Source organism: Phyllobates terribilis, unplaced genomic scaffold (genome assembly GCF_046119375.1).
Source record: "Phyllobates terribilis strain yellow unplaced genomic scaffold, ASM4611937v1 Scaffold_120__1_contigs__length_5212024, whole genome shotgun sequence".
NCBI classification, from domain to species: domain Eukaryota; kingdom Metazoa; phylum Chordata; class Amphibia; order Anura; family Dendrobatidae; genus Phyllobates; species Phyllobates terribilis.
Window position 1 is genome coordinate 2625143 of NW_027362880.1, and position 14569 is coordinate 2639711.

Here is a 14569-nt window from a genome sequence, read left to right on the forward strand (position 1 = left end):
TGTCAACCCGTACTATCCGTCGGCGTCTGAATGAAAAGGGAGACTGTATGGTAGGATACCCAGGAAGACCCCACTTCTTACCCCGAGACATAAGAAAGCCAGGCTGGAGTTTGCCAAAACTTACCTGAGAAAGCCTAAAACGTTTTGGAAGAATGTTCTATGGTCAGATGAGACAAAAGTCGAGCTTTTTGGGAAAAAGCATCAACATAGAGTGTAAAGGAAAAAAAAAGAGGCATTCAAAGAAAAGAACACGGTCCCTACAGTCAAACATGGCGGAGGTTCCCTGATGTTTTGGGGTTGCTTTGCTGCCTCTGGCACTGGACTGCTTGACCATGTGCATGGCATTATGAAGTCTGCAGACTACCAACAAATTTTGCAGCATAATGTAGGGGCCAGTGTGAGAAAGCTGGGTCTCCCTCAGAGGTCATGGGTCTTCTAGCAGGACAATTACCCAAAACACACTTCCAAAAGCACTATAAAATGGTTGGAGAGAAAGCACTGGAGACTTCTAAGGTGGCCAGCAATGAGTCCAGACCTGAATCCCATAGAACACCTGTGGAGAGATCTCAAAATGGCAGTTTGGAGAAGGCACCCTTCAAATATCAGGGACCTGGAGCAGTTTGCCAAAGAAGAATGGTCTACAATTCCAGCAGAGCATTGTAAGAAACTCATTGATGGTTACCGGAAGCGGTTGTTCGCAGTTATTTTAGCTAAAGGTTGTGCAACCAAGTATTAGGCTGAGGGTGCCAATACTTTTGTCTGGCCCATTTTTGGAGTTTTGTGTGAAATGATCAATGATTTCATTTTTGCTTCATTCTCTTTTGTGTTTTTTTCCTTGCAAGCAAATTAAATGAAGATAATAAGACCAAAGAATGTGATTGCAATCATTTTCAGGAAGAAACTGAGTATTATCTGACAGAATTGCAGGGGTGCCAATACTTTTGACCACCACTGTAGCTGAACATGAAAAGGATGATATGCTGCAACAAATTAAAAAGGCAACAAAAACAAGTCATGGTGAAAAGTGTTGGATCCCTTGAAATTGTTCCAGAAAATGAAGTAATTCTCCCAGAAAATTATTGCAATTACATGTTTTGTTATACAGGCTTATTTCCTTTGTGTGTATTGGAACAACACAAGAAAACACAGAAAAAAAAGGCAACTTGAACATAATTTCACACAAAACCACATAAAATAGGTCGGACAAAATTGTTGACACCTTGCCAAAATTGTGGGTAAACAACTTTGTTTCAATCATGTGAAGCTTGTTCAAACACAATTGTCGCAAATAGTAGGTGTGGGCAATATGAAAATCACAACTAAAACCAGATAAAAAAGGGAGAAGTTGATTCAATCTTCGCATGAGTCTGAGGACTTGAAAACCAAAATTGTTGAAAAATATCAATAATTTCAAGGTTATAAGTCCATCTTTAGAGATCCGGATGTTCCTCTGTCCAAGGTGCGCAACATAACCAATAAATTTACAACACATACAGTCAAATATGGTGGCCCTTCAAAGATGTTTTGGGTTGTTTTGCTGCCTCTGGCACTAGGTACCTTAACTGTGCAAGGCATCATGAAATCTGAAGATTAGCAAAGGATTTTGGGGCACAATGTAGTGCCTAGTGTCAGAAAGCTGGGTTTGCGTCCTAGGTCATGGGTCTTTCAGCATGACAATGACCCCAAACATAATTCAAGAAGCACCCAGAAAATGGATGGAAACAAAGTTCTGGACAGTTCTGACCAGCAATGAATCCGGACCTAAATCCCATTGAACACCTGTGGAGAGATCTTAAAATTGCTGTATGGAGAAAAATATTAAAATTTGCAAGTCCTCAGTGGTTGATACCATCTTTTCAGTTAGCCATTAGTCAGTAAGCTTTCGAGACTACTCAGGTCCTTCATCAGATATAGTATAACACAAAAATCTGAAGAGTCACATATTTATGCACAACAGGGCACAGGAATAGTGCAATAAATAAGACAAGTGACGTGAAGCAGAACTATCAGTATGGGAAAGGGATAAGCAGTTGTGGCCGTAAATATGCGTGGACACAAGTAGGTCTATTCTTTCTTTTCTTTTTTTGTGTGGCGATAAGAATTCATCCTTGTTTTTAGTTTTTGCCCTGTCTCCCCTACATACAGACCCCCAGTTGGACATTTGGAACATATAATTAAGTTCATTGTGATGCAGCTGAAAGTACCTGGGATCTTGTGGTCCTGATGTGAGTTGGGAATCTTTATCTTGTCCGTGGTCATTATAAATGGACGGGTTTTACATATACAGTTGGTGAGGATGAATTTTGTAAGTTTCACCACAAAGGTGAAACTATCCTCCCGGTCAGTTTGCTTTCCTTCCCAGTACCTTTTCATTCAAACAATGTTAGGTTTCTGGGAGATTATACTTGTTCCTTTTATTTTTGGTTCTCCTTAGCTTGCCTTCTTTGCCCTATATTAATGAGTTTTTGTTTCTCATTCAGGGTCTTCGTATTTTACTTCATACTTTCCTTTCCCCTTGTTGACAGTGTGTTGCAGCCTCCCCTCTGATTCCTAAGGAGGTATGAGAAACTCCTCAACGACTTATTAGGGAGTTAGGTCTGTGGTGGCGTTTCTAGTTGTGCAGCTAGGGTCTTTCTTGTCTGTACAGAGACTAGTTGGGCGTAGCTGCGGCATTCTTCCCTGTGTGGGTTCTCTGGTGGTTATCAAAATGCGCTTTCTGTACAAAACATTTCCCACAATCTGAACATGAAAAAGCCTTTGCCCCCGTGTGGGTTCTCTGGTGCTTAAGAAAACTAGATTTCTGGTTAAAACATTTTCCACATTCTGAACATGGAAAAGGCTTCTCCCCTGTGTGAGTTTTCTGATGTTTGATAAGATTTGATTTCACAGTAAAATATTTCCCACATTCTGAACATGAAAATGGCTTCTCTCCTGTGTGAGTTCTCTGATGGTTGATAAGAGTTGATTTCTCTGTAAAACATTTTCCACATTCTGAACATGGAAAAGGCTTCTCCCCTGTGTGAGTTCTCTGATGTTGGAAAAGATTTGATTTCTTTGCAAAACATTTCCCAGATTCTGCACATGAAAATGGCTTCTCCACTGTGTGAGTTCTCTGATGTATATTAAGATATGATTTTTGGTTAAAACATTTTCTACATTCTGAACATGGAAAAGGCTTCTCCCCTGTGTGAGTTCTCTGATGTTTGATAAGAGTTGATTTCTCTGTAAAACATTTCCCACATTCTGAACAGGAAAATGGCTTCTCTCCTGTGTGAGTTATCTGGTGCCTAACAAGACTTGATTTCTGATTAAAACATCTCCCACACTTGGAGCAAGAAAATCTTTTCTCTGCTGTGTGAATTTTTTGATTTTTAAGAAAAGACTTTTTGAGAGGAAAACTATTTCCATATCCTGAATGTGAAAATGGCTTCTTTGCATTAGGAGCAGTTTGTTTTTTAATGCTTATTTTGTGACTTTGATTTTCCTTAGTAGTCGGTAATGAATGAGAAGACAGGACCTGTTTCATAGGATCAGATGATTGAGGTCTGCTGTGAAGGGATGATGGTATATCTGGAGTAATGTCATTCATTTCAATTGTATCCTGTGAGATCTCAAAATTATCTGATTTGAAAATTGAAGGTGTCAGCTGTCCCTCTGATCTCCTGGTACAGTCATCTGCCAAGAAGAAAATCAATTATTATTTTTTAATAAAAAATCCTTGAATTTTATATATTTGAACATTTCTACTTAAACTGACTGTAAAAAAGGCAAGTTATATTAAACAATTCACTTATTCACCAGGACAATGACCATCTAATAGAAAATCTCATAGGATGAACCAGTGGAGAGTGGTGTTCAACTGTTTGTTCATTCTGCCTCCCAAATATGGAGTAAAAGGCGCAGGCTCTGTCCAGCCACTAAGATTAGGGAGCCTGGGACCTGTAGTACCATCCTGTCTGGCAGTATGGGTGTGCGTGCTGTCCAGCTGGAGTAATCTGCTCCCTGCTTCAGCCATTTGGAGAGCACCGCACCCTACTAAAGCTGGAAGCATATTGCCGGAAGCTGCCAGATCCAGCCTTGTTCTCCTCTGGTTCAGTCATCTGTGCTCAGCTCCCGGCTTGTGTATTTGTTTCCTGTTGTGGCCCCGGCCCGTTTACTGACTACTCTTATGTCTTCTGATTTTGTACTTTCTCTGCTCTCCTGGCTCTGACCCGGCTACCTGACTGTTCTTCTTCCCATCTCACTCCACAGAACAGCAGGTAACACCGTGGCCCAAGCCTAGGGGTCTCTGTGTAAGTCCAGATCCATGTAGAGGGGTTAAACGGCGATGAGCAAAGTAATTTGTGAAATCTGTAAAAAAGGTAGATAGTGACAAGCCTGTTCGTGGTAACAATCTTTTGAGCTTCCAGGTGACCAAGACCAGCTCCCCCAATACATTGTGTCTGCAAACTATTCCAGCAAAATCTGCATTCCTAATAGCTTAATGGCGCTTCTTCCCTTCTTAACCTGCCATGTGCCCAGATAGTAGTGTACAACCGTATATAGGGGATTGTCAGATTCAAGAGAAGTTGGAAAATAATTTGTAAGGTCCATTTGTTTTCTATTATCCTTTGTGAAGAATTCCAAAGTTATCACCACATAAAGTGACACATGTCAGATTTGAAAAATGGGTCTGATTAGAAACATAATACTGGCTGCAGGAAGAGGTTAAATCAGAGGATTACTGAAGTCAAAAACTGTGACTACAGACAATAAAACATCTACTGAAATGATCAAACTGAACAGTCTTCATCAGGGAAAAATGAGTAACTACAATCTAAACTATCGTAAGGGACAATATTTTCTGTCAGATGAGTGTCAAGAAGAAATATTAGACATTTAAAGTGAACTTTTATATAATACTGCAGAGATGAGGCGTCTTAAATTTAGATCTCGGGCATTTGGAAGAGATAATGGAGATCTTTTTGAAAGACGACCAGGGAGTTATAGAGTCACATAAGTGAGGCCGGCTGATCCAACCACAATGAAACTATCATACAGAATGAACTTGTAAAAAAAAGAAAGAATATAAAAACATGTAACATCCCCAACAACAACGTATGTATGAAGGGAGAAATCCAACACTAAACTGGACTTGCACTCATTTATGGTGGACCATTGGAGCAACTATGAGTCCTGACCAGAAGAGTAGAGAAAGTATTAGTGCCCCCCATTTCAGGAGAGATTGTGCAGTGATCTGAATTCCTTAGGATTGAAAACATAATGGAATTTATGACGTGGAGTGAATCCATGAAACCAGGGCTCGAGCCATGCCAACACATCTCCTGCAGGCGTGAATAAATGTATATTACAGCCATCAGCCACGCACAGCTTAGAGATCTATCATGGCACAGGTGTAATGTTTTCTGTATAGTTTATCACAATCCTGTTTGAAGTTAGTTGGTTTTAAAAGAAATTGAAAAGTCAGGATAAAGGGAAACTCTGCTGTTATTGTACAGAAATTCACACTTGGCCCTCACCGCACATTTAATGTCGATAATAAAAGTGATCTTTGGTCAGAAAGACTGGACCTGGTCTTGTAGGGACCATATGGGCACATTCAGCAGCACAGAAGGGAGAGAAGGTAGATTCATCCAATAAGATATCAGGGATCTAGGAAGCCAACAGCATCATTACCCTCCGCTTTCTCTTACAGGCCCATCATAATATTTTTCTTCAAGTGATTTTCTAACTTGTCAGCACATTCTACATACGCGATCATTTGTCTTTATAGTTTGCAGATCTGAGCAGGTAACGGTCAGCATCTCCTAATCCCAGGGGGTTGGTGGATCCTCCAGGTTGTAAGGTCTATAGAAAAGGGCTTTCACAATTACACAAAGAAATTTGAATATTTTCAGACGGAGGAGAATGTTGTGGTCTAGCGGCAAAATGGTGATCACACGATTGTGATATGGCCGGACTACACAACCGATAAAGCAGCCACAGATGGGGACTGAGAAGAATCTGTGACTTGTCTGCATTTAGTGGTTACTACTCACCTGGGTGGTCATATGTAGGAATCTCCTCTTTACACCGCTCATCACCCCTCACATATGTCTCTGTAGTATTAATATGGGTCAGATCTTCACCCTGAAACAAATATTGTAAAAGTCACAGACAGATGGAGAAGTCCCATCTATGATCAGCTCTAATCCTGTCATCTCCACCGTTCTCATTACACAAGTATAAAACATAATAATGGTGGATAAAACAGAACTGAAGACATGACCTTTACAGCCGTCCACACATCATAGGGGAAATCTCATGACACCTTCTCTCCATCTACCTGATGATCCTGAGGAACATTGGGATCTTCTTGTTTACAGTCCTGTGGAAGAAGAGGACGAGGACATCTCTCTGGTGTTGTCCTCTTACTGGATAGATCTGGAGGAAACACATACAGGGACTGAATTCATTCTTTACATACAGATTATTATAGGACGTGTGCATTTAGTCCTGTCTATTACCTGGTGATGTGAGGGGCTGGGGAACCTCCATCATGACGTCCTTGTACAGATCTTTGTGTCCTTCTAAATACTACCACTCCTCCATGGAGAAATAGACAGCGACATCCTGACACCTTATAGGAACCTGACACATACAATGATACCGTCATCCCGCCAATCCCTTCATATCATTACTGTATAATTTCCCAGCATTCCCAGCAGTGTCACCTCTCCAGTCAGCAGCTCAATCATCTTGTAGGCGAGTTCTAGGATCTTCTGGTCATTGATGTCCTCATGTATCAGGGGGTGAGGTGGAGGCCTCGTGATTAATCTCTGGTTATGGAGAGACACATTAATAAATCTCACTACAGACATTTCCAGAGTCCTCACCTCTCCAGTTCTGTCCATCTGTTATTCCCATAGATAAGAATGATGTAATGTGACGTCATCAGAATCTCTCACCTCTCCAGTAAGCCGGAAAAGGATCTCTAGGGTGAGGTGTAATATCCTCTCCACCATCTTGTCCATCATTTTCCTGGATAAATCAGGAAAATGTTCTTATATAGATGACTTTCACTGAGAGGATCCGGTATTTTAGATCTGAATGAGAAAAAGATAAGCTGATGGATAAGACCATTTTTCTGCAAACGATGATGCGGAATCTAAACTGTACCATGAGTACCCTTCATCCCTTAATCTGGTGTTCAGGTCTATTGCCTGTATATTAAAATCTGTGACATTCTAGCAGTACCTTCTCAACCATAAAATTTGGCCCTTGGGTTTTCCTCTTTTTATGGGGATGGGGGTGGGGGTGGTGGTTATCCCACTTCAATAGTTTATTAGTGCTTGAAGGTTTATGGTAGATGAGTGTCCCTATGGTCCCATTACAATCCTTCTTGATCAGTACATACAGGAAAGGCAACTGGTAATAATTGGTGTTGGTCTGCTTCTTTAAACAAAATGTACTTTTCAGGTTATCCCCCAGTACCCTCACTTTTCATCCCTTCTTTTGAGGTCCACACAGTCAGACTCTACCGGCCCTTCTCCCTGCCAGTGGCGGTTGTGTATCGCCCTCCGGCCCCCTCCCGTCAGTTTGTGGATCACTTTGCCACTTAACTTCCAAACTTTCTATCCTATGACATCCCCACCCCCATCATGGGAGACTTTAACATCCCAATTAGCGATTCCCTCTCCCTATCTGCCGCTCATCTTTTATCGCTAACTTCCTCCTTCGGCCTTTCACAGCTTACTAATTCTCCTACACATAAAGATGGAAATACTCTTTGACCTGATCTTCGCACAGCTCTGTTCAATACATGACATTACTAACTCTCCTCTTCCACTCTCTGATCACAACCTTCTCCCATTCTCTGTCAAGAACTGTCACCCTGCTCAAGACACCCCTACTTTCCACACTTATAGAAATATACATGCCATTAACACCCAGAAATTTATGAAAACGTTGCAATGATCATTGGCCCCAATCTCCTCCCTCTCATGCCCTGACTCTGCACTGAAGCATTATAACGAAACATTGCAATGCGCCCTGGATGAAGGCACACCTCCTACACAGAGAACAACTCGGCACAGACGGCGACAACCCTGGAACACGCTGCAAGCACATTTTTTCCAGTGGTGCTCCAGGTGTGCCGAACGGCTGTGGACAAAATCTTGTCTGGCCGAAGATTTCCTCCATTATAAATTTATGCTTAAAACCTATAAAGCCGCCCTTCACCTATCCAAACAAACCTACTTTGACAACCTAATCATCTCATGGTCCAATAATCCTAAACACCTGTTTGACACTTTTCACTCTCTCCTTAATCAATAAGCACAGGCCCCAACCACCGACCTCAGCACTGACGATCTCGCCAATTATTTCAAAGAAAAAATTGACCATATCCGACAGGAAATTTTTTTCTCAATCCCCACATGTTATGCATGCTCCTCCCTCCCACATTGTATCTTGCTCATTTTCTGACTTCGAAACAGTAACGGAAGAAGAAGTGACAAGGCTCCTTGCTTCCTCTCGCTCTACCACCTGCACCAGTGACCCTATTCCTTCACATCTCCTTCAGTCCCTTTCTCCAGCTGCCACCACTCACCTAACTAGTTTTCAAAATTTTAATTTTTATGCCCTTAAATCAGAGAGATATGTTACACAAAATAGTTAATAAATAAAATTTCCCACATGTCTACTTTACATCAGCGCAATTTTGGAACCAAAATTTTTTTCTAGTAAGGAGCTATAAGGGTTAAAAGTTGACCAGCGATTTCTCATTTTTACAACAAAATTTACAAAACCATTTTTTTTAGGGACCACATCACATTTGAAGTGACTTTGAAGGGCTTTTATGACAGAAAATACCCAAGAGTGACACCATTCTAAAAACTGCACCCCTCAAGGTGCTCAAAACCACATTCAAGAAGTTTAAAAACCCTTCAGGTTCTTCACAGGAATTTTTGGAATGTGGAAGAAAAAAATTAACATTTAACTTTTTTCACAAAAATGTTACTTTAGACCCAAATTTTTTTGTTTTCGCAGGGGTAACAGAAAAAAATGGACCCCAAAATTTGTGGTGAAATTTCCTCAGAGCACGCAGATACCCCATAAGTGAGGAAAAAACACTGTTTGAGAACACAGCAGGGCTCGGAAGGGAAGGAGCGCCATTTGACTTTTTGAATGTAAAATTTGCTTGAATAATTAGCGGACGCCATGTTACGTTTGGAGAGCTCCTGATGTGCCTAAACAGTGGAAACCCCCCACAAGTGAACCCATTTTGGAAACTATACCCCTTAGGGAACCTATCTAGATGTGTGGTGAGCAACTTGAACACCCAGGTGCTTCACAGAAGTTTATAACATTGAACCGTAAAAATAAAATGTTCACATTTTTTCAGCAAAAATGTTTTTCAGCTCCCAATTTTGCATTTTCATAAGGGTAAGAGAAATTGCACTATGCAATTTGTTGTGCAATTTCTCCTGAGTAAGCCGATACTCCATATGTGCGGGAAAACCACTGTTTGGGCGCGCGGCAGGGTTCAGAAGGGAAGGAGCGCTATTTGACTTTTTGAATGTAAAATTTGCTTGAATAATTAGCAGACACCATGTTGTGTTTGGACAGCCCCTGATGTGCCTAAACAGTGGAAACCCCCCACAAGTGACACCATTTTGGAAACTAGACCCCTCAGGGAACTTATCTAGATGTGTGGTGAGCATCCTGAACCCCAAAGTGTTTTACAGAAGTTTATAACATGGAGCCGTGAAAATAAAAAAATCTAACTTTTACCACAAAAATTATGTTTTAGCCCCAATTTTTTTATTTTCACAAGGGTAAGAGGGGAAAATGGAACCCAAAAACTGTTGTGCAATTTTTCCTGAGTAAGCCAATACCCCATATGTGGGGAAAATACAGTGTTTGGGCGCACGGCAGAGTTCAGAAGGGAAGGAGCACTGTGTGACTTTTTGAATGCAAAATTGTCTGGAATCGAGGGCGGATGCCATGTTGCGTTTGGAGAGCCCCTGATGTGCCTAAGTAGTGGAAACCCCCCACAAGTGACCCCATTTTGGAAACTACACACCTCAAGGATTTTATCAAGGGGTATAGTGAACATTTTGAACCTAGAGGTACGACACAGAATTTGATAACATTAGGTCATCATATTAATAAGTTGTCATTAGTCTTGAGTGCAAGTGCTCGCTATTTGAGTTTGCATCGGGTGCTCAGATATGCACCATGTATCGCGGGTGCTCGAGTGACATGCTCGTGTCCCCGCCCCGCATGCTTCACGGTTATTAGACACCAAAAAAAAAACATGCGGGGATCGCTGGTGCATGGCAATCCCCGCAAGGTTTTTTTGGCTGTATAACAGCTGCAAAACATTTGGGACGGAGACTCGAGCATGTCACCCGAGCACCCGATGCAAACTCAAGTAGCGAGCACTTGCGTTCAACATTAGTCACCTTATCGTCATTTTTTTTTTCTACTTCTGAAAAAATCCCAGCCCCAACCCTAACCCTAACCTTAGCCCAACCCTAACTCTAGCCTAACCCTAGCCCAACCCCAACCCTAACCCTAGCACAACCCTAACCCTAAAGTTTATTTTTTACACCGTTCCTCGTGCGGTATAAGTGATTAGACGACTTTATTATTCGGGTCGGTGCAATTACAGTGATGCCAGATTCATAACGGGTTTTTATGATTGACAGCTGTCACACACTTAAAAGACACATTTTTTTGCAGACTAGTTTTTACATCGCCATATTTTGAGAGCTATAATTTTTCCATATTTCGGCCGACAGTCATTTACATTTGTCTTTTTGATCGCGTTTTATTCCATTTTTTGTTTGGCGGTATGATGATAAAGCATGGTTTTATGTTTCGTTTTTTTGCTTTTTTTTTATCGTGTTCACTAAAAGGGTTAACTAGCAGGACAGTTTTATAGGTCAGGTCGTTCCGGACGCGGCGATACCAAATATGTGTACTTTTATTGGTTTATTTTTTTTTTCATAAGATTATTTTTTTATGGGTACAATATATATATATATATATATATATTTTTTATTTATTTTTTTCTGACATTTTTATTACTTTTACACATTGTCCCACTATGGGATTTTCACTTTTTGCAGCCTGATCGGCTGCATGGCATAGAGAGCAGCAGCTCCCTATGCCATGCAGTCTGTCAGCGCTGCACAGGGAGAAGTTACTTTGGTCGTGCACTGTGCATGACCAAAGCAACTTCCTGCCTCCTGGTGTCCCAGATGTTGTCATGATGACGTCGGGTCACCATGGCAACATCCGGGACCGGACTCCGATGCCGCTGGACGCCGGCAGACAAGGTAAGTATCGAGCTTACCTCCTCTTGCCACCGGAATGCTGCGATTGATTTCGATCGCATTTCGGAGGTTAATGTGCGGGGAGCGGTGCGGGGCTGCTCCCTGCACATAGCACTGGGTGTCAGCTGTAACAATCAGCTGACACCCGGTGGCGATCTCGCCCGCACCGCTTGTGTGTGGGCGAAATCGCCAGGGTGTATTAATACGCATCAGGCCCAGGGCACAGATACGTACTAATATGCCCTGGGTCATAAAGGGGTTAAACACGCCAGCATACATCCATTACTTAAATAAACATCCCTCGACCAGAACTGTGCTGCTAACTACAGACCTATTTCCAATCTTCCCTTTATCTCTAAACTCCTGGAATGACTGGTCCACTGCTGTCTAATCTGCTATCTCTCAGATAACTCCCTTCTTGACCCTTTACAATCTGGTTTCCGCTCTTTACATTCTACTGAAACTGCACTCACTAAAATGTCTAATGATCTACTAACAGCCAAATCTAATGGTCACTACTCCCTGCTGATTCTCCTGGATCTCTCTGCAGCATTCGACACTGTGGATCTACCTCACTGCCTGCTCCTTCACTGTGTCTTTTGCTGGCTCCTCTTCCTCTCCCCTTCCCCTTATTGTCGTGGTTCCTCAATGATCAGTCTTAGGCCCCCTTCTTTTCTCCTTATATTCCGCTCCTATTGGACAAACAATCAGCAGATTCGGTTTTTAGTACCATCTCTATGCTGATGACACCCAATTATACACCTCTTCTTCGGACATCACCCCTGCATTATTACAAAATACCAGTGATTGTCTTTCCGCTGTCTCTAACACTATGTCCTCCCTCTATCTAAAATTGAATCTGTCAAAAACTGAACTACTCGTATTTCCTCCCTCCACTAACCTACCTATGCCCAATATTGCCATCTCCGTTTGTGGCTCCATCATTACTCGCCAGCAAAATGCCCGCTGTCTTGGGGTCATACTTGATTCAGATCTTTCCTTCACTCCTCACATCAAATCGCTCGCTCGTGTCATCTACACCTCCAAAACATCTCTAGAATCAGAAATTTTCTTACCTTTGACTCTGTAAAAACTCTTACTGTAGCTCTTATTCATTCTCGTCTGGACTATTGCAACTCTTTACTTATCGGTCTCCCTCTTTCTAAACATTCCCCTCTCCAATCCGTCCTGAACGCAGCAGTCAGGGTCATATTCCTCACCAACCGATACAACAATGCCTCTTCCCTGTGCCAGTCATTGCACTGATTGCCCATCCAATACAGAGTTCAATATAAACTTATTGCTCTTACCCACAAAGCTCTTGACGATTCTGCACCGCCCTACATCACCTCCCTCGTGTCAGTCTATCACCCTACCCGTGCCCTCCGTTCTGCTAATGACTTAAAACTAAAATCCTCCATAATCTGAACCTCTCACTCCCGTCTCCAAGTTTTCTCGCATGCTGCACCAATTCTTTGGAATGCATTACCCAGGACAATTTGATTAATTCCCAATACTCACAGTTTTAAGCGTGCCGTAAAAACCCATCTCTTTAGATTGGCCTATCACCTCAACACACTTATCTAACTGTCCCAGTTTGGCCCATATTAAAATTTTCTTCAAAAATACTGGCACATACTGGCTGGCGACCAGTTCATGTGGTGTTATGTACTTACCCTATTTAGTATATTAAGGCTGTATTATACAATATATATACATTTTACCTTTTGTGTCTCCCCTATTTCCTTACAGACTGTAAGCTTGCGAGCAGGGCCCTCACTCCTTTTAATTTCTGAGTTATGCTTATTCTGTAAAGTCTGTATTGTCTGTATAAGTCCCCCCTAAAATTGTAAAGTGCTGTGGAATATGTTGTCGCTATAAAAATAAAAATTATTATTATAATAAATTCAGATGTAAATCTCAGGCCCACTCTATTGATGTTGAGTTCCCCGACAAATTCAAAAGATTGTTCACTCGTCCCTGACCAGGTGATAAAAATGTCATCAAGATATTTGTACCATACCCCAATATATGGATGCCATCACTTATCATCATCCCTGAATATTGTGGATTCCTCCCACCAGTCCAGGGATAAGTTAGCATATGAGGGGGCACAGAGGCTACCCATCGCAGTACCCCTGAGCTGGTGGAAGTACTTCCTGTCAAAAACAAAGGAGTTATGAGTAAGAGTGAATTTTAGAAGATCCTCCATGAAGTCATTATGTCTGCTACACTCTATTGATCTCGATTTCAAGAAACGTCTTACTCCTCTGATACCATCCTCATGCGGTATATTACTGTACAAAGCCTCGATATCTAGTAAGGCCTGCTCCCCTACATGCATGTATACATGCTCGAGGGTCTACATGTAGGGGAGCAGGCAAAGGGAAAACCAACTCCAGAGGGATTATTCCAACTGTAAAACCTCAGGTGGTACTATGGGAACATTATACTGTGTGGGGGGCATCATACACACTGCATAAGGGGCATAATGGGGGCATTACACTGTGTGGGGGGCATCATACATACTGCATAAGGGACATAACGGGGACATTACACTGTGTGGGGGCATCATACATCCTGCATAAGGGGCATTACACTGTGGGGGCATCATACATACTGCATAAGGGGCATAATGGGGGCATTACACTGTGTGGGGGCATCATACAAACTGCATAACGGGCATAATGGGGGCATTATACTGTGTGGGGGCATCATACATCCTGTATAAGGGGCATAATGGGGGCATTACACTGTGTGGGGGCATCATACATCCTGCATAAGGGGCATAATGGGGGCATTACACTGTGTGGGGGCATCAACATCCTGCATAAGGGGCATAATGGGGGCATTACACTGTGGGGCCAGTAAAGGGGTCCTGTACTATGAGAACAATACGTTTCCTCCCTTCCTGTCTCCATAGTTGGGTCGTATGTATCTATTACAGGAAACAGAACAAAGACCTTATGATTCTTATAAAGGGGCAACACAAGACCCCAAAAGAGTCTCGGTGCTGAAGGGGTTAATACCCCCTGCGCCCAGTAATGGGGTCTCCACATACCTCCACCTGCAGAGCCGCCACCACATATATGGCTGCTCTGTGCGCACAGGAGCTGTGATGAGGTCACAGGAGGGGAGGAGTCAGGGGTCACATGATCAGGGGCCTCAGTGGATGCAGGACTCTGCTGTGCTGGTTGTCATGGTGCTGGATGAGCTGAAGTTTATGTGTGGGGTCAGGAGGGGTT

At 42.3% G+C, this 14569-nt stretch overlaps 3 protein-coding genes across 3 annotated transcripts in view; 1 reads left to right on the forward strand and 2 right to left on the reverse strand.

Moving 5' to 3' along the window:
- The window catches only part of LOC141201625 (uncharacterized), a 52934-nt gene extending 49276 nt beyond the window's left edge, over nt 1–3658 (reverse strand). Inside the window, exon 1 of the mRNA XM_073663632.1 lies at nt 2794–3658. Coding sequence (XP_073519733.1) covers nt 2794–3589 — 796 coding nt within the window. The 5' untranslated portion in view covers nt 3590–3658. The remainder of the gene's footprint in view (nt 1–2793) is intronic.
- Nucleotides 1–14569, forward strand: part of LOC141201631 (uncharacterized) — a 375891-nt gene that overhangs the window by 83465 nt on the left and 277857 nt on the right. The gene's annotated exons all lie outside the window — the stretch shown is intronic.
- LOC141201647 (gastrula zinc finger protein XlCGF53.1-like) lies at nt 6513–14452 on the reverse strand. Its single transcript, XM_073663671.1, has 4 exons — nt 14386–14452; nt 6948–7085; nt 6714–6818; nt 6513–6630 (listed from the first exon to the last, which is right to left on the reverse strand). Exons 2-4 carry the CDS (start codon nt 7014–7016, stop codon nt 6577–6579), a joined length of 228 nt encoding a protein of 75 aa, XP_073519772.1. The 5' UTR covers nt 7017–7085; nt 14386–14452; the 3' UTR covers nt 6513–6576.

Bases quoted from the DNA above. Each gene is read 5' to 3' on its own strand.
- LOC141201647 (XM_073663671.1), bottom strand. From the start codon at position 7,016: ATGATGGACAAGATGGTGGAGAGGATATTACACCTCACCCTAGAGATC. The intron at 6,819-6,947 runs GTGAGAGATTCT...CTCCATAACCAG, and splicing joins TTTTCCGGCTTACTGGAGAG to AGATTAATCACGAGGCCTCC. The intron at 6,631-6,713 runs GTGACACTGCTG...TGTATGTGTCAG, and splicing joins TTGAGCTGCTGACTGGAGAG to GTTCCTATAAGGTGTCAGGA.